The following is a 26,613-nucleotide window of genomic DNA, read 5'->3' on the forward strand; positions in this document are numbered from 1 at the left end:
GTTTTTGATCCAAATCCTAAAAATGCATCATGATCACAAACATCCAATCCACCCTGAATCAACAGTTAATACACTCAGTTGGCAGTTAGGATCATTTTTTTAAACTAATGCAGTCTGACACAACAGTCCTACAGCAAATATTTTGGTTGTTTGTTTTAGAGACTTCATTGATAATTTTGGAGGCTGCAGTTTGTGGTGCTGTTGAACTGTACAGCATGATGCTGACAAGTGTTTCCATTATATTGTCAGTACTCCATTGTATTGTTTTGAGGGTAAACTAAATAATGTAAAAACCTCTCAGTATAATGCAGCGTCACAGCCTAAATGATCATACAGCTGAATCAACCCCTCTCTAAAACAAAGAACTGAATATTCTAACCTTCATAAAGGTACTAGGTGGTGTATAAGACTGTGTTAGCTTTACATATGTGTACCTAATAAACTGACAACTTAGTGTGGATAATGTAAGGGATTCCATCTGGACTTTTTTTTTGGAAATTCAGTCCGGGATTCATCATTATTATTTCATTTCCTGAATGTAAAATTTCTCTGTACAATACATTAAAATATGAAGCTTTTTATGTTATGTTAAATCTGTTAAAGCTGGAGGACAGAAGAAAGATGTACCTTGTAGCTCTGTCTAGTTGGGTGTACAGACCAACGCGCTGAAGCTGTACAAATCCATCCTGGAGGATGGAGATTCAATTCAGAGGCAGTGAATAAACAAAAGACTGATGGTAACAGCCAAAACTCTGTCCCACAAGTCATCTTCTTAGAAATAGAATAATGAATCTGTTTTTGCCCGTGCACACACACTTGGTGGAGTTTCAGAAACTGAAGCAAAGACATGTCTTCCTGGTCTGGTTTCTGCCCATTGCTCTCCTGCTCTCATCTCCTCAGACTTGACTGTACTGTCAGTCTCCACCCCTGTTCAGCCTGATGCTGTCTGTGTATCAGACTGTCAGGCCTTGTTTATGTATCTGTCTGTGCAGATATGGACAGACAGGTGGATGAGCCGTTTCAGTCCATCTACTGGCCTGTCTTCTTCTCCTTCTGGAAACTGAAGCTGGTTCGGCGGCTCAGTTTCCGCTGCTTCTGAGCAAAGTAATCAGCCCGAGAGGTGCTGGCCCGCGACTCCAGGATATAGTTCACCTGAGAGATGAGAGAAAAAAAAATCAATTTTAAATGTTTACGGCATACATTCCTCTTTATGTCCAACATCTGCAGGTCTTTACCACAGATACAAAGATATGACATCATCAAAATGACCTCCATCATTGTAACACACTAATACATCATTATGTAGTCATTAGCAGATAAAACATCAACCAATATATCAATGACCAAAGCATTACCTGTGTACAATCTACAACAAATGTGGTAGTACATTATGAATAACTGACAATACACGTCTTCATATTCTGCATATAAAAATACGTACAAAGGACATAATTAATTATGTCTGAATGCTTCACTCTCCATGATGACTATAAGAAGTGACCTTGTGTTAAGGTCATGGGTTCTGAACACATTTCTAACAAGCTGCAAATACAACTGACATATAATCACTTTGTAGATTTGATGAAGGGAATATGTTAGCAAACAACTACTTATTTACACATTATACATACACAAGGCAACATTAGCATTCATTCTGAGTAGTGTTTGTGTCCACCTGATGAATTTAAGCCTAATATTCACTCTGTTTTATCTCAGATTTGATCTCCACCAACTCCTGACAGAAGCATCTGGCCCAGTGTTCACCAGCTGCTCTCTGACTGCTGTCTGATTTTGGGGAGGAAGTGTTGTGTACAGTGGGTTTATTGGAGTGTCTCCACTGAAAACTGAAAATGACACCGATGACAGTGTTAAAATGAACCAAAACAATAAACTGAGAGATGCTATGAAGCTTTGTGGATGTGAGGGGAACTGCAGAGTAGGTGGTAATTCTCGGTGGGTCATCATCATGATCCAGCCACATAGTCACTTCGACCATTGATGAGAGTGCAGCTTCAAAGCAGAAGCCCCATAAAAGAAATTCTCTATTAAAAGTCAAAGTTTTTCATTCAAAAGTTTACTTAAATAAGGTTTACTTCCATAAGGTTGAGTGACTCACAAAAGAATAATGGTCAAACCTGAAACACCAGAGGCAGAGATCTCCAGACTTTTAGTCTCTGACACTCAAGATTCTACATTTCCCATAGTGTAACCACTAACCTGTTTCATCAACATCAACACCAACGTCAGTCAAACTTACCTCTGGTTTACAACACAGGCATTTTGAAGTCTCCACCATGACATAACACTATGACATCATCAGGGTTATTTTCTCAAAATTAACAAACGTCTTCCTGTGATTCAGAAGACATTATACAACTGTTGACAGACTGAGCAGCACTGCAGCAATGGAGATAATTACCAGTACATTTAAATTGATTTAAGTTCTATGCTTGAGTAAAGGTATGATTCTTCTTGCTTATTTACACAGACTGGTTTCATCATCTGTCTCTGCTGCCACTCAAAAGGTCTTTACCCACTGGGTGTGTTTTTTTGTGCAATTAATTAACATGTCATTACATTTCTTCAAACTCTTGTTTTTGTCAGCACTTCTTTCACACACGTGACTATTGCGCAGTGAAAAAGTGACACAATTTCATTTTTCAGAAGGACAACAATTTCTCTGAGCTTTCGCACACCAATAAAGGCATCAGCCAGTCACACAGATTGACTGCTCTGGGTCAAAGGATCCCAGAAGCTGGTGGAGCTTCAGCTTCTGTAAATATTCCCGGGTGAGTATTTCACACTTTCACATTATTTATGTGTGTTGTGATGTGTGTGTACAAACCTCTATCCTGCACATATCACTGTATAATGTTTAACTGAGAAAAACTGGGACAGACACCATAACAGATCATGGAACACAAAACTTTGACCGAGAAGAGGCTTTCACACCCAGACTTACACCGATTAGTCATAACATTATGACCACTGGTGGATGAAGTGAATCGATCATCTCGTTATAACACAATGTTCTGCTGAGGAAACCTTGGTCCTAACTGTCATCTGGATGTTACTATGTCACGTACAACCCACCTAAATATTGTCACAGACCAAGCACAGACCCCTCCAATGCCAACAACACTCCCCAATGTCAAGGGCCTCCCCCAGCAGGATAATGTTCCCACCACACCACAAAAACTGCTCAGAAATGTCTCGAGGAACACGACAAAGAGCCCAAGGTGTTGACCTGGCCTCCAGACTCCCCAGATCCCAATCTAATTCAGTACCTGATGAATGAAGGACCCATGGTTCCTCAGCAGAACATTGTATTGTAACAAGATGATGAATGTTATTCACTTCACCTGTCAGTGGTTTTAATGTTATGGCTGATCGGTGTTAGTCTTAACTGTAAAAACTTTGTCCTTAGAAAAAAGAAACAGGACAGAGCACAGATATCCAGCCAGAACTCACCTTCAGCACTATTTCATTGACAGTAGCAGCGTCAGACTCAAAGTACAGGGGCTTATAATCATGGTTGCTGAGATAAGTGAGCTTAAATATTGCATGGCCTGTAAGAGAGAGAAGCAAAACACATTTAATGAGACAGAAATTGGTGAAAGAAATGATGCACGGTTTATGTCTATGACCCCTCTTTTTCTATCTGTACATCCTTAGTTAGGGCTGTGTGATTTGATGATATATATCATTCATGATTTGGATGACAGGTTGCAATCTTATATGCAAATTATGCCGCACACCAGTCCCCACAACAGACTGAAATGAGAGGCATGAAAGAGTTGCTCATATAAACCCCAGAGTCAAATGTTAGAACAAACATTTGGCACTGCACACTGTGTAACAAAGACTTAATGAGATGGAAGGAGATAACAGCAGCCACTGCAAATTATATCCTTTCCATGCAGTCATTATGTATAAATTGTTAATTCATTGGATTTACAGAAAATGTACTACATTGTGATATACACTCCTGAACAAAATCTTGAGACAATTACAAGTATTCCCATTTCGCGCTGGTGGATTGTAACCAGGTTGTAAGTATAGTTTCAAAATGCAAAAAAGAAGTGTTGTCCTGTATTTCAACAGGAACTTTTGAAGTGATCAACAAGAATGGTAAGGCTACTCACTACTGAGTAATTTTTGACACTTAGTTCTTTTTGGGTTTTTTTAGGCTGTGGTCTTAAACTTTTGATCAGCTGATGAACAGCCTGTTTGAGTTTAAATGCAGTTTTCAATAAATTGCCTACTCTATTTTTTGTCTCTTGGCCTTGTTTCTTCTTTTTTGCATTTTGAAGCTCAACTTAGAACCTGGTTACGATCAACCAGTGTGATCCCCCGGTCTTAAGATTTTGTTCAGGAGTGTATATGGTTATCAGGATATGAGAGGACTATATGAGATTTTGGTCATATGGCACAGCCCTGTCTTCAGTCATGTTTAAACCATGGAAGCTTCAGACAACTGGCTGCTGGATGAGAGCAGAATAAGAACAGAAAAATGCCATCTGATTCTTTGTTAATAAGACTAGGTCAAATGTCAATTCAATTCAGCTCTACTCTATTTGAGTCTCTATTTGACATTAATACCAATGTTGCATAAAGCTCTCAGAATTTATCTCTATAACTTAAATTTCCTGTACATTCAACTAGTGAACAACACTGTTCAGGCTGCATTCTGAATATGGTTCCTGTTAATAAAACTGGTGACCAAGGACTTATTTCCTTTGGCAAAATCAAGCCAGCGAAAATGCAAGCGGCTGGGGAATGGTGTACAGCAGTGGAACAAGAAACATGCCAGTATAATAGCAGCAGCATACCAAAAACCAACAGTGACATTCCACAAAGAATCAACACGTTACTAGAAGAAGAGTGGCATAAAATCAGCCACTTTTAGATCCTGGCATCTCTTGATCTGGATGAAAGCAATATAAGGAGGGAAAAACAGTGAAGATGAAAAGTAAGCCACTATTTCCATGGTTCACTCACTGGGGCTTCTTTCCTCTACTAGGTCACAGGCACAGAGGTGGTCTGAGTCGATAGAGATGGGTTTCTGCCGAATCCAGAACTTAGTACTGGCTTTTTGATTGGTGACAGGATCGATCTCCACCTTCTCTCCTGAAATGCCTGAAGAAAGAGTTGCGTGTCAATTCATAAATCAAAAAAATCATGATAACCACTCATTGTTGACCTACAAGTTAAAGAGCACTGGAAGTTAATGTTTTAAATCTGATCATGGACTTACATTAACGATTGCACATTTGGAATACCCTGCTTAGCCTCCATATATACTGCATGTATAGAAACAGAGGCTCCCTCCAAATGTCTGAGTTCCTCACCCTATCCCTAAGACTAAGTCCAGACGCCCATCAGAGGAATCTCATTTTGCCTACTTGTATCCACAATCTTATTCTGTCCCTACTCAAAGCTCATGATCAGAGGTGAGGGTTTGAATGTAGATCGACAAGTAAATCAAAAGCATTGCCTTCCAGCTCTGCTCTCTCTTTACTACAACAGTCCAGCACAATGTCCGCATCCCAACAGGTTCCCAAACCAGACACTCTCCTCACCTTGGTTGCACCTTGAGCTCTTGTCCATGAGAACAGGATCAGACACAAAGGGAAACCTTGAGTCCAACACCCACTGAAAACATGTTTGACTCTGTGCCAAAAATACAGACACAGCTCTCACTTTGGTTGTACAAGGAACAGATGACACGTCGCAGCAGCCCCTGTACCCTCCACAGGGTCCCTTAGGGACACAGTCATAAGCCTTCTTCAAGTCCACAAAATAGAATGGAAGACTGGACCCTACGACCCCAACCTCAACACTTCTGCAAAGGTAAAGAGCTGGTCCACTGTTCCACAGCTAGGACAGAATCCACATTGCTCCTCCAGAGTCAGGTTCACATCCTCTGTCCCCATTTTTGAAAATGGGAACTACCATCCCATCTACCACTCCACAGGTACCCAACCTCCACACAACACTGAAGGGGAGCCTTCAGCATCTGAGGGTAAATATCATCCACACCTGGCACCTTGCTGCCAGGGAGCTTCTTGACTACCTCAGCAACCTCTGCCAAGGACATGGGTGAGGCATTTAGACTCTGCCTCCTCCACAGAGGAAGTGTTGGCCAGGTTCAGGAGCTCTTCAAAGTGCTCTTTCCACTACATGAAAATATCCCTAGTCTGAGACAGCAGTTCCCCAGCCCGACTGAATACAGCCTCAGCCAAACCATGCTTAGGACAGTTGTTATAGATAACAACTACAGCCTAATTTATAATACTTTTCATGATATCATGCTATGTAGCCATCAAATACAAATTTAGGAGCCAGGCTTTATATTTAGTTTAAGAAAACAGAAAATAATTTGTTGCAGACTGAGTTTCGAAACAACTTACTAAGTTAATTTACTAGCTGCAACTGATACAATCTGCTAGTGCTAATTGTCATTGCTACTTTTGTCATCTCTGGAATCAAGGATCCATTGTTTAAAAAATTACCATGAATTTAGAGTGGTAAATCTGACAATGGCAACACTGTAAACATACTGCATACAATCAAATATATGATTATTTCCAACAAAGATTCTTTTTGTTTAACTTTAAAACAATCACGCAGTAGCCAGCGGTAAGCATTATGCACCTAGCTGGACATCTGTGGTGAAGCGCAGCTTGTGGATCATACTGATCTTGAAGGACTTGTAGTGGTGACTGCTCAACATGTCTTGGACTGTGGTGATGTCAATAGGAGGGTCTTCCTCTGAACTCTCCTCACCCCTGGAGCCTGGAGATAAAAGGAAAACAAACAAAAGAAAGAAAGAAAAATGAATTAAAACTTTAGTCTTAATTTAAATGCATGATTTATAACTTTAGAGTAGGGCTGCATGATTAATGAAAATATCACAATCTCAGTTCAGGCCTTGATATGATTTCATTTTTATGTGACAAATGATGCACAGGAAGAGAGGGAAGGTCATTGATGTAAATAAATCTGTTACATCAGAGAAAGCAGAGTATAATGTGTTTTTTATAGAAAAAGCTTCTGAGGAACAACAAAAATGTGTCCGAGTTACAGAAACCCAGCAATGCTGAGGAAGAACAGAACAGAACAGATTTATCTTAAAACAAAACGTAGTGTAGGTACTGTACACAAAGTTGTTTAGTCTGTTATGTGAAACCAGAGTCGAAGACATTGATGGCAGTCTAAAGCACCAGTGTTACACAATGCAAATGATAATACCTTCAACTTCAAAAAAAAGGGCAGGGAAACTTCCACACAGCAGATTTATGGTCAATTGACAAGTGAATCATACATGAGCCTAATGCTTTTTTTCAAAGAAATGACTTTATCATGAACAGCCTGACTCTGCAGACTCTGTGGACCACTGAGGATCACACAGGACCAAAGCACATTCTTCAAAAATTGATTGCTAAATGTGGGTCTAAGCACTGTGAAAGCAGTGTAGAAAGACTAGCCCTCAGTGTGTGTGCTACAGGTGAGCTATGTATTTGTTCCAATTTTTTATCATCTTTCATTTAAGAAAACAAGTGTTCTAATGAGTGGACAGCTGACCAGACAACAGTTGACTATTCTTGAATTCAGTAGTAATAAGTCAATAAAAGCTGCAGTAGAAAACTGTGATCTCACTTCTGAGTAGAAAAAAGTGTGAATCTCATTTTGTGCAGCTCTGCTTCAGAATGATTAATTCTTTTTGTCAGAAACTATCCTAAGAAGTGAAATCCCTGTTCAACCAGTTATATCGATAACTACTGTCAGATAAGAAGTGACATGAACTTGGTGCATTGTCACCAGCTGCGAGTCATTCACTGACATCATAAGCAGTTGTGATAGTGGTACCCAACCTACTGAGATTACGTACTGTTTTCTCTGACCAGGCAAAACTCCAGGGTGCTCTGGCTCTCCAGTGTCGAATCCAGGTCTACTGCGACGTTTGGCTCCGTCTGCTTCTCCAGACGGTACAGGGGCCCTGTTGGAGAATGATGGAGTCAGATGACAGCTAAAGCGTCAGCCTGGCATCAGCCTGACGTCAGCTTGGCACCTATGATCAGGCTATCACACAATTCATAGAAAAAGACATGAACATGTTCCCAGAACTGCACCGAGGTAAAATTACGGTCACTGAGAATTATGACCTGAACTCCCATCCTCTCATGTGATAGCAGATATAGATTTCCTCCCAAGCCAAGGTCAAAAGTCAAATGGCCCATTAAGAAAAGACAATTCTAATGGACCCCAGTTCATTTGGAACTTATAAGTAAACACTCTCCTAATCTTCATTCTGTGCAACAAACTTTGTCTCTGCATTAAACATTGAACTGTTACTTTATCAAGAAAGTAACCTGAAAAAGAACTATGCAAATTGGACTCTCTCAGATCCACAGACCTAACCAGGGTCTTCTCCTCCTTGTTTATCTTTCTCTGCACCAGGTCTCTGGCCATAAATTATGTCACATTCCAGGCTAACCTTGCTACACAACCCTCTAATGTTTGAAACTATATGAAATAATTGTCTGACCATTCTATAAAGCAAACCATTTTATTGATCAAATGTTTACAAGTAATTTGGTGAAAATCTGAATTGTGTATGATGTTGCTAAGGTATTAATCCAAATATTTGCCATGGAACCACACTGCCATCTATTGCCCATGTCTAAGCTTAACTAAAGAAGTTAGATATAATGTTTTTCAGGTATTGGAATCAAATGATTATTCTTTATGTCTTGCAATGTCACTCATTTATTAATAATGCTAAACACAATTTATTCTTTTGCAGTTTAATCAGTTAATCAGCTTAACTGCGTTAAGATTTGCGAGTAATGTGTTTTGATTCATGTTTGCATTAATGCATTGTCTTTCTTAAAGTATCAGCGCCACCAAGTTAAAGCCTATCTCATCTTGTACAATGTCTTGTATATACATGCAAGTGACTTTCTCTATTCCTCAAGCCAGGCAATGTCAGGTTAAGCCAAAGGAACAAAGGTATCTGAATACTTAGAACTAATTTCTGATAATCCTGCGTTTTTTAATCTGAAGATTTTTGACAGTTTTAGTGTCGTCTGGCTGACACCAGCCTCCTCTAGTTATCCAGAAACGTTAAGTATGCTACGTGAGTGCTTATTTTTCCTCAACCCACAAGAGAGGCCCGCAGATTACACAACCGCCTGCAGAGAAACTAAGTTTGCAGAGACAGAAACTCTATGAGTAAACTCAGCTAAAGCTGAACTGTTGAGACACCAGCAGAATCCATCACAGTGTTAACTGGAGACACGGCCTCTGGGAGAATCCACCTGGGATCTACCTGGATCCTGCGTTTCCAACCTCAGCCACCTGGATTCTAGCCAAGTCTGCAGCTGCTGCAACTCTCAGTAGACCAGTCTTAACATTCTGCTTGTGACAACGGTTGATGATAAAATAAGTAAACTGAGCGCTTTAGAGATCTCTTCATAGACAATAGTTTTGTATCATTTGAACAACTAACTGAAAAGTACAATCTCCCAAAGACTCACTTTTTCAGGTACCTACAGATAAGGGACTTCCTTCGGTGTCAGATACCAAACTTTCCTCAGACAGGTAGTGTGAACATTGCTGATCACTTCTCAATTTACAACCATCACGTAGGGGTTTGATCTTCATTATCTATAATAAACTACTGGGCATAAGGCAGGCTCCTCTCGACAACATTAAAATTGCATGGGAATGGAGCAGGTGAGGGATCCTCTTGGTGATCAGAGGCTGCTACCTCAAAAACCATGAATCCTATGGCTTAGGGAGTCACACTGTGTGACAGAGCACAAAAATCCTCTACTTCACATCTACAATCTGAGATATCAACTGTGTGTGAGAAGTGAAAGGTGTGGGCAGGAGAAGACTTGAAGCACAAACATTTCTGAAAAAGTTGAAGGACTGAATGGCTAGAGTGGGTGATGTCATACAGTGACGTCACCCACTCTAGCCAGCGCAATACACACCCATTATAAACTCAGAAATTGCCAGAAATGACCATGCCTGCCTGCCTCAGCCAAGGATATCTTGTGTTTAAAAAGGCTGGAACACCTCACAACACTGAGGTACAAAATAATAAAATGTGATCATATGCTCTAAATTAAAATCAAAGCCTACATCTGTGTTGATGTTAATGTTGATGACTGCTGGACACCTCCTTAGTGGCCGGACGAGAACGGAACTCACACCCCCCATCTGCCTCACTCAGTTCAGTGGTCATACACACCATCTCCTCCTCTTTTCTTCCTTGCACTACTTTCAGTAAAACTAACCATTGTTTGTGCTCACATTTATTGGCTCCAACATGAAACACCTGAAGAAACTCAGCACAGCTGCACAGAAACACCACACCAGCTAACATTTTGGTGGTGTAACTGCAGAGCGACACAGATACACCAACACACAAGTATAACTGCACAAGAGGCATAAACCGAGTTTTAACTGGACTGGCTATAGACAGAGGACTGACTATAGAGAAAGGACAATCAACAATACAAGTGTCATTACCTGAACCTTTCTGTGAGCCTTTCCTCTTCTTAAGTGCTTTCTGGAGAATTTCCTTCATGGATACCTTCAGACTGTCCACAGGGATCAAAGAGAAACCATGAGCAGCATTTCTACAATGAAAAAGCAGAGAAGGTTAAGGATGCCTCTGTGTTTGTCTAAATCATCCAGACAATCGACAATGCAGTAAATAACACAACACTGTTCATCTAATGACTTCTTTAATTCTGACTGAAGTCACATACTGTATCAGCCTCTATGTTCACAGCAGTAAACTGGCAGTGACAGAATCTCCCATGTCCCTGTTATATGGAAACAGTCATAATTTATTACACTGGTATAATATGGAAAATATTATAAAGTCACTGTTCAGCAGTTTCAACATAAAGTTTGTTACTATATTTATAATTGGGAGTAATATTATGACAAACTGGATTGGTCAAAGAACACTGACATCCTTTACAGGAAGGAGCAGAGTGAGCTCTATTTCCTGAGGAGGCTGGGGTCATTTAACTTCTGTATGAAACTCCAGCAGATGACAAGGCCAAGTCACATTAGCATGATGTATAGCGGGTGGCCATGTTCATGCTCTTTTTCATAAAAGACTCTGACACAGCTATTGTGTAAAGTGATATGAAGCCATGTGAGATCAACTGATGCGAAGTATCAATGTTATGGTCCAATGAATCCTTCCTGTCACTCCATAAATCTGTTTGTCAAAGGCTGCAAGACTGGGATATGAAAATATCTGTCAGGAGTTGGGTCTGGGCCAGCAACACAAGACATTTTAATGTATCTGTATCACAGCTGTGAAGGCCTGCCCTACAGTATGTGATTAATAGACTGCTAAGGCTGGGTATCCTTTGAAAACTGTTCAGTAATAATAAACATTTTTCATGCTTTAAGAAGCTTTTCTACAAATTCTTTTTTTCATTCAGGAGCCAGCAATGCTGGCAATTTGTCTTTGTGGAGCACCCACAATTTCATTGTACTTAACTGTACAGAGACAATAAAAGCCTATTATATTCTATTCAATCTAATGTTTAATGCTTTCTTCAAACAAGAACACATGAGTGCTTTGCCATACCAAGGCCCAGTCTAAAATTTTACCATGGGTAAAATAATGATTTAAATCAGGTCAATTTGGTTCAGCCATGATATCTGTTCATATCTGCACTCTTAGTACATACATTTTAAAAAACAACAACATTCACATATTCAGTGTTTCTCCTAGAATGACTGTCATGTCAGGATAGAGGCTGTATAGTTATAAGTTATAGTATGTTATAGTTATTTTCAGATGCCGGAAGACAAGGGCTAGACTCCCAGTCAGCAAAGCTAACTTTTGGCAGATTAGCACACGTAAAAAAATATAATTTGGTCTGACTTTTGGATGTTTGGGGTCGATGTCCCTCCATCTCTGATTTACAGAAACCATATTTCTCCTGTGTTAGCCTCTGTACATTGGCTCCCAGTCAAATCCAGAACAGAATTCAAAATCCTCCTCCTCACTTACAAAGCCCTTAATGGTCAGGCACCATCATACCTTAAAGATGTCATAGTCCCCTACAATCCCACCAGGACTCTGCGCTCCCAAAATGCTGGTTTACTGATGGTTCCCAGAGTTTCTAAGAGTAGAATGGGAGGCAGAGCCTTCAGTTATCAGGCTCCTCTACTGTGGAACCTTCTCCCAGTTTCGATCTGGGAGGCAGACACCCTCTGTACCTTTAAGAGTAGGCTTAAAACTTTCCTCTTTGATAAAGCTTATAGTTAGGGTTGGCTCAGGCTTGAACCATCCCTTAGTTATGGTGCTATAGGCCTAGACTCAATGAGCTTCTCTCTCTCTCATATCCCATAAATACATGTTAACTCAATATCTTCCCTTTCCTGTAGTATTGTGCTCTTCCGTCTCTCTCTCCTCTTCTGTCTCTTTCTGCAGGTATTTCTGCCTCTGGAGCTGTAGAGTCTGATCTGTGATGACAAGTCTCCTGCAGCTCCTACTATTAGATAGCCCCCCCCCCCCCAATATAAATCCACATGTTGATTATATGCTCAAATATGTTACTCACATTCTGACAAACAGTGACTGTCTGGAAGCAAGGCCAGGTGAGGAGTATTTCTCCACCAAGGCCAGAGTGCTGAAACCAAACTTGTGGATTGGCTCATTGGAGTCGAGAGGAGGAAAGTCTGTATCCACCTCGCCGTCATCCTCTGCGATGTGGAGGCAGTAGGCGTTCACATTCTCACTATAAGAGATGTAACAGACAAGTGTGGAAAAACCAAAGAAGAGTGTGTTACACAGAAACTGACATTCTATGCAACTGGTGTTAGCTAATGTTTGTGCTTACTTGAGTTTGGGTTCTCGTCCCTCACTTGTATACTGCCAACAGATGAGACCGATGAGGTCATGGACGCGGGCATTGGCAATGGTCACCACTGTCATCGGATGGAGTTTTTCCTGAGCCACCTGCATTGAGAGGTAGACGTCGATCTTTTTTGTAGCCGTTGTGCCAATGTGACCCTAAAAAGTGAAGACACAGTTAGTACATGATGCAGAGAAAGAGCATGATTACAGACAGTAAAGGGACAAAAAGTGGCCTCGAAGGCTAAGACTAAAACTTTAATATTTCCTCTCAGTTTCCTCACAGAGTAAATCAGTAGTTAATCATATGGTAGAAAATGTCTGCTGCACTACTTAATCTGGTTCCATCTTTTATTGATGATGCATGACAGAACACAACAGGTGATTTAACAGGTATAGACATGTCAGAACATACAAGCACTGGATAACAAAGATTCTTAGATGGTGGAGTATACAGTGCTGTGAAGAAGTATTTGCCCCCTTTCAGATGCTTATTTGTTTGTACATTCGTCACACTTAAATGTTTCAGATCATCAAACAAATTTTGATATCAGACAAAGATAACCTGAGTAAATACAAAAAGCAGTTTTTAAATAATGGTTTCATTTATTAAGGGAAAAAAGCTATCCAAACCAACCTGGCCCTATGTGAAAAAGTAAGTACTAATACTGCTATACTGCCACTGCCGCTACCATTTCTAAGGCTTTGGGACTCCAGCGAACCACAGTGAGAGACATTATCCACAAATGGAGAAAACATAGAACAGTGGGGAACCTTCCCAGGACTGGGCGACCTTCCAAAATTACTCCAATAGTGCATCAATGTTAACCAGGAGGTCACAAAAGAACCCAGAAAAACATTTAAAGCACTGCAGGCTTCATTTGCCTCAGTTAAGGTCAGTGTTTATGATTCAACAACAAACAACAAAGAGACTGGGCAAAAATGGCATCCATGGGCAAGGAAAAAACCACTGCTGACCAAAAATAACTTTCTGGAAGGTGCACATCCCATTACAACACAGCATTTCAGAAAAAGGACATTTTAGTGTCAGTCAAACACGGTGGTGGTAGTGTGATGGTCTGGGGCTGCTTCAGGACCTGGACGACTTTCCGTAGTTAATGGAACCATGAATTCTGCTCTCTACCAGAAAATCCTGAAGGGGAATGTCTGGTCATCAATTTGTGAACTTAAACTCTGCATAACTTGGGTTATGCAGAGAATGATCCAAAGCACACCAGCAAGTCCACCTCTGAATGGCTCAAAAAAAAAACAAAAAGGTTTTGGAGTGGCCTAGTCAAAGTCTGGACTTAAATTCAATTGAAATTCTGTGGCATGACCTTTAACAGGCTGTTCATGCTCAAAAGTTCTCCAATGTGGCTGAATTAAAACAATTCTGCAAAGAAGAGTGGGCCAAAATAATAATACATAAAATTTCTATCGTGCTTTTTAAGATCCTCAAAGACGCTTAACAATATAACAAAAAAGGAGAAACAGTAAAAACAAAGTAAACAAGTAAATTAAATAAAGTGACTGTTACAACTATGCAAATGCCAGGTTGAACAGGTGGGTCTTGATTAGTAATTTGAAGGTCTGGTGCTTGGTTCTGGTGATGGGGGTCAGGAGGTTGGAATCAGCAGATTGGAGACGGTGGGAGGGGGAATGGCGGGGGAGAAGGTCAGTGAGACAAGAGGGGGCAAGGTTATTGAGGGCTTTGTAGGTGATAAGGAGGAGTTTGTACTGGATACGGTATAGAGTAGAATAGAATAGGCTTTGTCACTGTACAGTTAAGTACAACAAAATTGTGGGTGCTCCACGAAGACAAACAGTGCACTATAAAAGAAATTATATACAATAATACAAAATGTACACAAATAATACAAAAAGTTACACTAATTTTACACAATTTACATACACACAGCACACGACTGTGCAAGAAACAGACTAGGACACTTCAAGGTGCGAGGTGGATGGATAGTGTCCTTGGTTCTGTGTGTGTGTGTGTGTGTGTGTGTGTGTGTGTGAGGTGTGGTGGTGGTGGTGAGGTGAGGGGAGCGGGTGGGGGGTATGGTCAGTGTTTGTTTGTGTTTGTTCAGTCCGAGTGGCCCAGGGGAAGAAGGTGTTCGTGAGTCTGGCGGTGTGGGACTTGATTGACCTGAGGCACCGTCCGTAAGGCAATAGGTCAAACAGGTGGTGGGCGGGGTGTGAGGGGTCTCTTATGATGGCCCTGGTTTTCCTGAGGCAGCAGGATCTGGATATTTTCTCCAGGGAGGGCAGAGGGCAGCTGATGATTTTTTGGGCGGTGTTGATGACCCTCTGCACAGCTTTCCTGTCCTAAGCTGTGGAGCCTGTGTACCACACACTGAGGAAGTATGTTAGTACACTCTCCACAGCGGAGTGATAGAAGGCCAGCAGCAGCTTCTTGTCCAGATTGTTTTTCCTGAGCACACGCAGGAAGTGCAGCCGCTGCTGAGCCTTCTTCACTAGGGCCTTGATGTTGTGGGTCCAGGAGAGCTCGGCCGAGATGTAGGTGCCCAGGAACCTGAAGGTGGTGACAGTTTCCACATGTTCTCCATTTATGAGGAGGGGGCTGTGGTCTTGTCTGTCCTTCCTGAAGTCCATGATGAGTTCTTTTGTTTTCTGGACATTCAGTGTCAGGTTGTTTGCTGAACACCAGAGGGACAGTTTCTCTACCTCAGCCCTGTATACTGTCTCATCCCCATCAGAGATGAGCCCAACCACGGTGGTATCATCTGCATACTTGATGATGATGTTGGTTGGGTGGGTTGGAGTGCAGTCATAGGTATACAGGGCATACAGCAGGGGTTCAGTGCTGAATGTGAGTGTGGAGGAGAGGTGGGGGCAGAGTCTAACAGATTGTGGGCGGTGTGTGAGGGTTTTTTGTGTTTAATGTGTGTTTAATCCATATGCAGGTGGGGAGGGGGATCTGTAGTTGTAGCAGTTTGGTGATTAAAATGTCCAGAATGATTCTGTTGAACGCTGAGCTGTAATCCACAAAGAGCATCCTCACGTAGCTCTTTCAGTTTTCCCATGGAGTGTTAGAGCGATGGCGTCCTCTGTGGACCGGTTCGCTCTGTAGGCGAACTGGTGGGGGTCAAAGGAGGGAGGAAGGCAGTGCCTGATGTGCTGGGAGACCAGCCGCTCCAAACACTTCATGACTACAGATGTGAGGGCAATGGGTCTGAAGTCAATGAAACTGTCTATGGCAGGTTTTTTGGGAAAGGGGATGATGGTAGAGGCCTTCAGACATGTTGGGACATGGGTCAGGGACAGTTTGAACAGCTTGGTGAGTATCCCTGCCAGCTGGTCTGCACATGCTTTGACTACTGCTCCCCAGGATGCCGTCAGGTCCAGCGGTTTTCCTGGGGTTCACTGCTCTCAGGTTTTTCCTCACCTCATGCTCCAGGAGGGAGAGTGGGGGGGGTGCTGGGGTTGTGAGGAGGCAGTGTTTGCTGGTGTGTGGTGGACTCAAAGTGGGCAAAGAAGTTGTAAAGCTCCTCTGCCAGTGTGCTGCTGCTGCTGTTTCTGGAGGATGTGGGGCTCTGGCCTCTGTAGTTGGTTAAGGCCTGGATGCCCCTCCACATCTGTCGTGGGTTGTTGTCCTTCAGATAGCCCTCTGTCTTCATCCTGTAGGCCTCCTTTGCCTGTCGGATGCCTCTCCTCAGGTTGGGTCTGGCAATGCTGTAAAGTGAGCTGTCCCTCGTCCTGAAGGCTGAGTTACGCTCTCTGATCAGGGCCTGGACTTCACTTGTCATCCAGGGTTTCCTGTTTGGAAAGACCCCAATGCGTTTGTTGACTGTCACATTTTCTACACAGCACTTGATGTAGAAGAGGACAGTCTCTGTATGTGTCTCAAGGTCCTGATGTTCGAAGATATTCCATTCTGTGCAAGCAAAGCAGTCCTGTAGCTGGAGGAGAGCATTTTCAGGCCAGGTGTTGATGGTTGGGTGCTTGGTTTTGATTGCTTTCTGAGGGGGGTGAAGGCCGGGGTGAGGAGCAGGGATAGATGATCGGATTGTCCTAGGTGGGGGAGGGGCATCGCTCTGTAAGCATGCTTAATGTTGGAATATACATGATCAAGTGTCCTTTCCCCCCTGGTTGGACATTTGACATGCTGGTGGAATTTGGGGAGTACAGTCCTCAAGCATGCTTGGTTAAAATCCCCCGCGATGATGTGGATGGCGTCAGGATGATTCCTCTGCTGTTTGTTTATAATGTCTTGAAGGTGGCTTAGCGCTGAGCTAACGTTAGCATCCAGCGGAATGTAGACAGCAGTAACAATGACCACTGTGAGCTCCTGAGGCAGGTAGAATGGTCTACACTGGACAGACATGGCCTCAAGGTCTGGAGAGCAGTGGCTGTCTGTTATTCTGCTGTTTAGGCACCAGTCTTCAAGCACAGACACAGAGTCCCCCTCCCCTACTTTTCCCAGAGGCTTTGTTGCAGTCATAGCGATGAATGGTTCAGCCTGCTAGCTCCACCATAGCATCTGGAATTTGCAAGTGCAGCCAGGATTCCGTTACGATCAATAGACAACACTCATGGATGAGGCAGTTGTAGGCTATCTGTGATTGTAGCTCGTCCATCTTGTTTACGAGGGATCTGGCGTTTGAGAGGAACATGGATGGTAGAGGAGGTTTGTGGGGTTGTCTCCGTAGCTGAGCTAGCAGACCCGCTCTGCATCCCGTTTTTGCTTCCTCTCTCTGCGCCACCTCCATCACTGACAACAATCCATAGAGCTCCCAGTGGTCTGGCTATCTCCCGTGGGATGTTGTGTGTCCATGTGAAAGCACTTGTAACTTCAGTGTTGAACTGAAGTCCGATGTCAATCATGTTCTGTCTGCTGTAGGCTATATGAGCGTGACACAACCTAACAAACCACGAGAACAACAAAGGAAAAAACACAAAATAGTGCACAAAAGTAGGGAGCCTCGAGCCGCTGTGGCCGTGCACGCCGCCATCTAGAGAGAATATTGTATTGTTCAGGGAGCCAGCGGAGCTGTTGGAGGACGGGGGTAATGTGATCTCTGGAGCAAGAGCAGGTGAGTAACCGAGCAGCTGAATTTTGTATGTATTGCAGTTTTTGGAGGTCAGCAGAGGGAAGGTCATAGAGAATGCTATTGCACTAGACGAGTCTGGTGGTTATAAAGGCGTGAATAAGTATTTCTGCATTGGAGTGAGCGAGGGAGTTGTGAAGACAGGCAATATCCCGGAAGTGGAAGAAAGATGTCCTGATGATGTTGCTGATGTGGGATTTGAAGGAGAGAGTGGAGTCCATTGTGATACCAAGGTTACGCACTGAGAGGGAGGGCGTGACATTATGACCATCAATTAAGATGGAGAAGTCCTGGGCTGAGGGTAGGAGAGCTCTGGATACAATAATGATGAGTTCTGTTTTGTTGCTGTTGAGTTTCAGGAAGTTATTGTCCATCCAGATTTTGATAGCAGTCAGACAATTTGTAAATTGGTGGAGAGAATGACTGGGGTGATGGATTTGGCAGAGATGTACAGTTGTGTGTCATCAGTGTAACAATTTAAAAACTGCATTTTGTATTTACTCAGGTTATCTTTGCCTGATTAAAATCTGTTTGATGATCTATGACAAAAGAGCAAAAACAGAAGAAATCTGTAAGGCGGGAAATACTTTTTCACAGCAAAGTGTGAATCAGATGCTGAAATTCATGTATATAGTTAACATTTGAAGTGAGGCTCATGTTTTTAATGTTCATAGTTGCCAGGGTTGGTGTGGATCTGACAAGTACATTCTCGTACTGGCCTGTCTCTTTGTGTGGGCCCTTTACTGCTCAACCCTAACCCTTACTTTGTCAGGGGCATTATGGCCTCTCATGCTGTCAGAAATTTAAGATTCATGGCAAACTAAGATAATTAGTTAGACCACATACCGTGTGCTGTGGTAGCCTTTCTGCTCTGCTGACTGCTGTGTGTGTGTGTGTGTGTGTGTGTGTATGTGTTATCCACTGGCTCCACTCAGGCAGAGAAGTCAGAGAAGCAGCATGACCATAAATGATGTTGGATATTGTGTTGATTATGGCAACTACTGGCAGCAGCCCTGATACATTGTGATAAATTAATTTTTTAAAGAGTTTTGTTTAACCAGGACTTATAGAATAACTTACCTTGCCATCAAATTTGGAGTATTCATTGAAAGGGTTGTTGAGCTGCTGGGGACACTGCTCCAGCCTCAGTGAAAGGGTAGATTTGGTACCCGTTGTCCGTGGCCTTTCTTTAAAGTCACGTTTTTCAAACAGAGACCCGAGATCCTCCACTGCATACAAAGCATACAAGCAAAAACAACATGCAGCAAATAAATGGTTATTTATGAAATACACTTACAACACTTATTACACAAGCACGTGCTTACCAGTTGTGACCAGTTCAACAAAAGAGTGGTAAGGTAAAATGCTACAAAATATTTTCTCAAAATTAAAATAAAGATTAGAATGTGAAAATAATTTGCTGTTGCTTTCCTGTCCCAGGGGACATGAATGATAATCCTGTTAATCAGCTCCGAACACCAGATTTGTCTCGTGGCAACTTGGTCAGGTCCAAAACCAACAGGATGGGAACCGATTTGGTTTCAGTGTATTTCATATAATATTCTAGTGTATGTCAGAGATAATAATATTAATATTCAGACTCCTCAGCGACCTTATTAATCAGAATAAAGTTCTTCAAAAAGTTCACTGCACACAGAAACAATAATCAGTGAAAAGTTGAAAAGTACCTGATTGGGAGGATGTCCTCTCTTTCCACTGAATGTTTTTACATTTGATTTGGTTCTGCCGTTCTTTCCTCAACCTTTCAAGTCTCTGGGCTGAAAAGAAAGAACAACTTTTCCATTTCTGTCACATGCAAACAAGTCAAAGTTCCTGAAAACCTGGTGAGATTTTTAAAAAATGGTAAACCACACTGTGAAAATACTGCACATTTAGTTCTTTCACTGAGAGCAATATGAGAAGAGAAGAAATTTGTTTTCAGGAAGACACACTAACCATCTAACGTTTACTTTGTTAAAGGTTTTTGTTCATCCCTCTTACCAGCAGCCACAGGTTTCTCATGGCTGTCTTGTTGGAGTCCTGATGAGAGCAAATGCAAGTCAGTTCAGTCTCAAAGTCTCAAGGGAATGCAGCTTTCTACCCATAACCCAAAACCATGACCAGCACTCCACCAAACTTTGTACAAAAGTCAAGGGAGCCAAAAGGAGACACGCTGTCTACCTCTGGACTCCCTCTATCACCACAACCGCATTTACCTTCCAAATACAACACCAGAGAGTAGCTCAGAATATACTCATACTTTCCTGATTGAAACTCACCACACTTTGTTCCTACAACATGTAATCTACACACCACCATCCCAACTTAAACACAGAGTATTCATTTGATGACTGATTTGATGCTGATTAGGACACCAAACCTTGAGATTTAAGGGGCTAGCACAAGAACATCAGGTGACTAAGTCCGTGTTCAAACAAATGCTCATCATCAACGTCATTAATAATGACCACACACATACAAAAAGAGATTTTCTCATTAAACAAATCAGAACCAAAGTAGATGTAAGGAGCGGCAAAGATCAATAAGATGAATAACTTAAACTGTCAAACCCAAACAGAAACAAAGCAGAAATGTAATCACAGGTCATAGGGCAACACAGTTCAAATGTAAAGGACAGATCAAACAGCAGACACTCACACACTGGGCTTCAGGAGATAAACTCATTTTTCATCTATTCATCATGATTTCATCAGCTCTGGGAGTTTTACAAACACACTCACTGAGCACTTCATTAGGAACACCTGTTTATTCACACAATTATCCAATCAGGAGTGCAGTTCATATCCTGCAGATCCAGGTCAGGAGCTTCTGTTAATGTTCACATCAAACATCAGAATGAGGTTAAAATGTGATGTCAGTGACTTGGTATGATTGTTGGTGTCACACAGGCTGGTCTGAGTATTTCTGGGATTTTCACACACAACACTCTCAAAATTTTTTACTCAAAATGGAGCCAGAAACAAACAACACAGAGTATTGTTTGCTGACCATGTTCATTTCTTTATGGCCACAGTTTACCATTTTCTAATGGCTATTATAACTAATATATTATATATTATAACATGCAGGATAATGCTGCATGTCACAAAGCAGAAGTCGTCTCAGACTGGTTTCACGAACATGACAGTGAGCTCAGTGAGTTCCCCACTCACCAGATCTGAATCCAGTAGAATGCTTTTGTTTCACAGATGTCTATTTTATAACAGTGGTCTATGGGCAAAATGCTTTTTGGAAGGTTTTGTTGTTTGTTTGTTCTGCAGTAGCATGGTTGATTATACCCCTAACACCAGGTCCAGCTGGTGATTCTAACATGAGCCTAATGTCTTATCTGAAGGTTTTCTTTTTCTCATTCAGAAATACGTGGTTTTTGGTATTTGATATAGAACCACTGCTTGTTATCTCTAAAGCTTACTAAGACTACTATTATAGTTTATAAAAACGTAATACTTTCCTGGAGAAGACAAAAGCAGTAGGATTTAGCATAATATTAAAGAAAAGCTAAACATCCCTAACATAGGTCCAGCAGGTCAAGGAACATGAGCAGACAGGATGGAAATAAACCAGCAGCATGATCTAAGCCCCTTTATTTAAAGGCCAAGGTGAAAGTGAGCACACCTGAGAAAGTAGAGTATGCCAAAGGTGTGGCTAGTAAGAGGGTCTGTAAACTGTATAATTTCATAATTCACCTTTCTTTTCTTTTCTACATAAATCTGACATACCTGGGAGTTTCCATCCTATCTGGTTGTCTGACTGCTTGTGCTTTGTAACCAATCTGACTAAATTCTAGTTAGTATAATGTTATCACAGCTGAAATTGTAATAATCTGTAGTTTTCCTTTCATTTCTATTCCTTATAATCCTGGAGCAACTGGTTTGAGTACTTTGTAGTGGATCTTAGAGCAAACGGCACAGTGTGGTGAAAGGTGAATACCATATTATGGTAGTATCTCTAGTTGAATTCCAGCTGGGGACCTTTCTTACATGTCATTCCCTTGCTTTATCCCTTACTCTGGCTTCATATTTTTTTATCTCTGTCTACTGTCAAACTATCTAATAAAAGGTATAAACACTACCCACTCCTTTGTCATTGCAGTGGCCACAAAGTGTCATTTTGCTGTTTAATGGCATAATGAGGAGAACAATCTGACAATGACTGCTTGACTTACAACGTTTACTGACATACAGAGGGTCATTAATGGTAAGGAACAATTAATAAAAGTAACAATGTAAATGGTAAATGGACTGCAGTTATATAGCGCTTTTTTGCGCTTCACACTACAGGTCACATTCACCCATTCACACACACATTCATACAGCACTTGTTTTTTTTTCAACATACAAAGTGCATTCTAACACATTTTCACCCCAGTGACACATCGGGGACAAAGCAGGGTTCCGTATCCAAGGGTACTTTGGCATGCGGACTGGAGGAGCCAGGGATCGAACCACCGACCTTCTGATTGGTGGGCAACCCATTGGTGAGCCACAGACGCCCCTGCAATGTGAACTGCAGTCTAACCCCATGCCTTCCACCTGTGCAGCAACAAACTTCAGCAGCACACACATTTTCACTTGAGCCTCACTAAACCAGTGGCCCAGATTAGACACACAAACCCCCACCAAACAACAGCAGAACAGGCTTTAAGGCCCACCCCCCCATCCCGCTCTCCCAGTGACAGAGAGAGGTGTACCTGACAGAAAGCCTGTCCTGCTAAACATCCAGAGCCTGGGAATGAGCCTACCTGTATTGGAACGCCGACGAATGCCAAAGTCCCAGCTGGAGGTGATGTCCATGGACTGGGAGAGGTCACAGGCATGATTGTCCGTCACGCTGTTGCCCTCCTCACTCAGGGAACCTGACCCTGTGGACCCACAGCTGCTGCCAGGCACCAGAGCCAGCTGACACTTCTCCAGATCCACATCCTGGTCTATTAGTACCATCTCACACATTCCTGTATCATCACTGGTCACATGAGACTGTCTGATGTGGGCCAGAATAATGGCTGGATTGTCCAAGAAAGCCATTTTCTCTATTTTATAAAGAGCTTTGGATGTTTTCTCTTTGTCCCAACGTCTTGCCAGTATGCTGGAGGATCACTGTCAGCTCCTCTCAGTCTCTCTCTGAGAGCATTAAAGCAGTGACTAGTGATAAGTGGAGAGCAGTCGTCTTTTCCATCTCCTCCTGATCATTCTCTCTGCTCCCAGGTACGTAAAGTGGCAGTACCTGTTTGGAGTGAATTAGCAGCTATTACATGGTGCAGGCTGAAGAAACACATCTTTTTAAACAACAGAGGCATTAATATTTCCCAGTCCACGCTTTTGAAGTTCAGTTATGGTAGGGAACAACTTCTTTGAGCTTTTAAACATTTTAATTTGATGTAGAAGGAAAGACAGAGCGACACAAAACACAGCATCAATGCTTCTCAAAATAGATTCGCTATACTTTTTCAAAAGTAAAGTCTACCCACAGTGAATTTATTTGTTGCTTACATCAAACAGTCAAAAAACAGAGGTAAAGTCTGTCACAGTCTGATGTCACAGTCCTGTGAAGTCAGTCACTATGAATATGTAGCACAGAGCCTTTACGCATCTGTCGTGTGCATTTACGACTGGGATGGAGCAGACTGTCTCTACATACAATTATCAGCCATTCAACATGTTACATTAACATATTAGATAAAGTAACTGGTCAGAGTCATACAGGTTATCTGGACAAGTTTAGCGTCACAAATAATGGTGTGATTTTGTCACAACACTGATGTTTTGTCAATGACTTCTAGAATTGGGTGTTTTCCATTAGTGAACAGTACACAAATGACCTGTCCTCAAGAGGTAGTTTCACTGCCCTGAGTATTGACACTATGAACACAGAGCTGTTGATCATTTCAACAGGGTGATTGGAGCTGAGAGCAAGGACAAAACAATCCCAGCTCACGGAGCTACGTTAGCCTGGATGAGATACCTCAGTTAACATGTCAAATGAAGGATGCTGTGGCGCACTACAACCTCATCAAACACCAGATGATCAGCAGCATATTATTACAGTCATATCTAACTGTTCCAATTATGCCTGCAGCCTTATTTCATGTGCAAAAGCCAGATTTCTGTGAACAGCCTTTCCGACTAATGCTAACTACGGCTAATGCTAAGCTACAGAGTTTCTTATCACCTGAGACAAACCAGTATATGTTGACAGTTTGGTGGTCAGCTTCTCCAAAGGAAGAAGTGGATCTTAATTGATACGAATGTCTTAAATACCTTCATTCAACAACATGAAGGTACAGAACAGTGAGGTGATGTTTCCCTTTACCTAGTTTGACGTTAGCTATTGTAGCCATTGTGTTTCCTAGTTATTCTGAACCGTGCTAACTGGCTAACTTTAAAGTCCTGCACAATTGCTAAGTCCGCATTCACCTGGTTAAAGAGGCAGCAAGGTATAGAATATGTATTCTCACCGAGAATACACGAATGTCGGTGCAAACTACATTGGTTTTATCCAGTTAGCTCATAAACTTGTTTAGGTTAAAATCACTGAGGCTCTGCTTTAGCTTCAGTGGTTAGCTGGCTGTGGTTAGCTGCTATCATAGCTTCCCACACTTGTTCACGACTGCGTCCCACCTTTAGACGTCCTATCCAAAGAAATGTCCTCGTGTCTTCTTTTTATCCATGCGCACACGCAGTACAGACGATAAATCTTTTCATTAATAAGAATGCTACATAGTGAGATCATCTGTGCTCAGCCCTGCAAAAGTAAACCAGATTCACTTCCGTTTCCGGTCCTTCACAATAAAAGACACATGGCACGTACTCAATCAACAAAATGCAACCAGACATTATTTGATCATTTTTCATGCTAATGACTATTCTGTATCAGATCATCTCAATCAGAGAAATGTTGGTATTTGGTTTCGTGAATGCAGGGTCATATTAACCTACTCTCTGAACTTTGTGTAGTATTAGTTTGGAGCCAATGGCTGAAATTGATAAAATACAGAAAAAAAACGTTAAAAGTTGAAAGCAAAAAGTAACTGCTGAAGCAATGCTTAAAATAGCAGAAAATACTGGAAAGACAGCTAAATGTAGAAGCATAACTTGGAAGCTGAAAATGAAAAACAACAGCTAAAGCATTCATTTGAATGGCCACATTTTTGCAGCAAAAGCTAAAATATTTTAGTATAAAGAAGATTTAAAAAAATATGAGCATACATGTCTTGAAAAATTTCAACATTTTGATAGTTTAATTGTTTCTGTTGCAGAAAGTATGTACGAATAATTACAACCAAATAGGGTCAGAATCAGAATAGAAAAAAACAGATAAATGCAGAGGTGGAAGTTAAAACAGTTTAAAGGTAAAATCAGCTGCTGACGATTTGACTCAGTCAGTTAAAATAGAAAGAAAAATATATGAAGTGTCAAACATTGCTTAAAGGTCATTGACTAATCAGTGATCTCTGTGTAAGAGGAATCCACCAGAATGGCCCATATATTAGATGTCAGTTTTCAGATGTCTGCACAGATTGGGATGTATTTAGGACTGCCACCAACAGTCTGGATGAGTATACAGAGGCTATGACCTCATACGTCAGCTTCTGTGAGGACTGCTGTATGCCAACACGCACCAGGTGAGTTACAACAATGAGAAACCCTGGTTCACAGCCAGACTCAGACAGCTGAGGCTGGAGAAGGAGGAAGCATTAAGGAGTGGGGACAGAGACAGGTTGAGGGAGTCAAAGTACAGTTTCAGTAAGGCAGTGAAAGAAGCCAAACGCCTGTACTCTGAGAAACTACAACACCAGTTCTCAGCTGGTGACTCTGCTTCTGTCTGGAGAGGGCTCAGGCAGATCACTAATTGCAAGCCCAAAGTCCCCCACTCCACAAACGTCTCATGCCTGGCCAACAGCCTGAATGAGTTCTACTGCCACTTTGAAAGACGGTGCGACAGTCCTAACACCATCCCCTGTGACACCATGCACCAGCCCCAGCACACCAGCCTCTCACCCTCCCATAGCACAGCAGGAGAGGAGAGAGATGTCAACAGACTCTTTAAGAATTCAATTCAATTCAATTTTATTTATATAGCGCCATATCACAACAAAAGTCATCTCAAGGCACTTTTCATATAGAGCAGGTCTAGACTGTACTCTTTAAAATAGGTAATTACAGAGAGAGACCCAACAGATCCCACCATGAGCAGCACTAGGAGACAGTGGCAAGGAAAAACTTCCTTTAAGAGGCAGAAACCTCGAGCAGAACCGGACTCAGGGTGGGCAGCCATCTGCCTCGACCAGTTGGGTTAAGAATGGGGGGTAGTGAGAGAAGAACATAGCATAACACAGGTTCCATATAAAATGTAAGGTGATGCCAATAATACAGCAGTAGTAATGGTAGTAGTGATAAAGTATTAACTGCTAACATAGCAATACAACTAATAGCAGTATAAGTAATTTCTAATTCTAGCAGCAGGTGTTGAGTGGAGTTGTAGGAGCAGCAGGAGACTTGTCATCACAGATCAGACTCTACAGCTCCAGAGGCAGAAATATCTGCAAAAAGAGACAGAGGAGGAGAGAGACGGAAGAGCACAATACTACAGGAAAGGGAAGATATTGAGTTAATA

General features: G+C 41.9%; 1 protein-coding gene across 2 annotated transcripts; it reads right to left on the reverse strand.

Annotated features, from left to right (window-relative positions):
• Nucleotides 1–258: 258 nt before the first annotated feature.
• Nucleotides 259–24,771, reverse strand: mapkap1 (MAPK associated protein 1). 2 transcript variants are annotated; one of them, XM_051072699.1, is made up of 13 exons: nt 24,618–24,771; nt 22,742–23,223; nt 19,981–20,019; nt 19,668–19,757; nt 19,060–19,208; nt 12,891–13,063; nt 12,612–12,788; nt 10,546–10,655; nt 7,895–8,002; nt 6,658–6,798; nt 5,002–5,139; nt 3,472–3,569; nt 259–1,152 (listed from the first exon to the last, which is right to left on the reverse strand). In XM_051072699.1, exons 2-13 carry the CDS (start codon nt 23,022–23,024, stop codon nt 1,030–1,032), a joined length of 1,629 nt encoding a protein of 542 aa, XP_050928656.1. In that variant the 5' UTR covers nt 23,025–23,223; nt 24,618–24,771; the 3' UTR covers nt 259–1,029. The 2 variants fall into 2 exon arrangements, with proteins under 2 accessions (XP_050928656.1, XP_018557456.1); XM_018701940.2 differs by lacking the exon at nt 19,981–20,019.
• Nucleotides 24,772–26,613: the final 1,842 nt, after the last annotated feature.

This window comes from Lates calcarifer, linkage group LG9, assembly GCF_001640805.2.
Source record: "Lates calcarifer isolate ASB-BC8 linkage group LG9, TLL_Latcal_v3, whole genome shotgun sequence".
Taxonomy (NCBI): domain Eukaryota; kingdom Metazoa; phylum Chordata; class Actinopteri; family Centropomidae; genus Lates; species Lates calcarifer.

Bases quoted from the DNA above. Each gene is read 5' to 3' on its own strand.
- mapkap1 (XM_051072699.1), bottom strand. From the start codon at position 23,024: ATGGCTTTCTTGGACAATCCAGCCATTATTCTGGCCCACATCAGACAG. The intron at 20,020-22,741 runs GTAGGCTCATTC...TGCTCTCATCAG, and splicing joins TCGTCGGCGTTCCAATACAG to GACTCCAACAAGACAGCCAT. The intron at 5,140-6,657 runs GTGCATAATGCT...CTCTTTCTTCAG, and splicing joins CACCACAGATGTCCAGCTAG to GCATTTCAGGAGAGAAGGTG.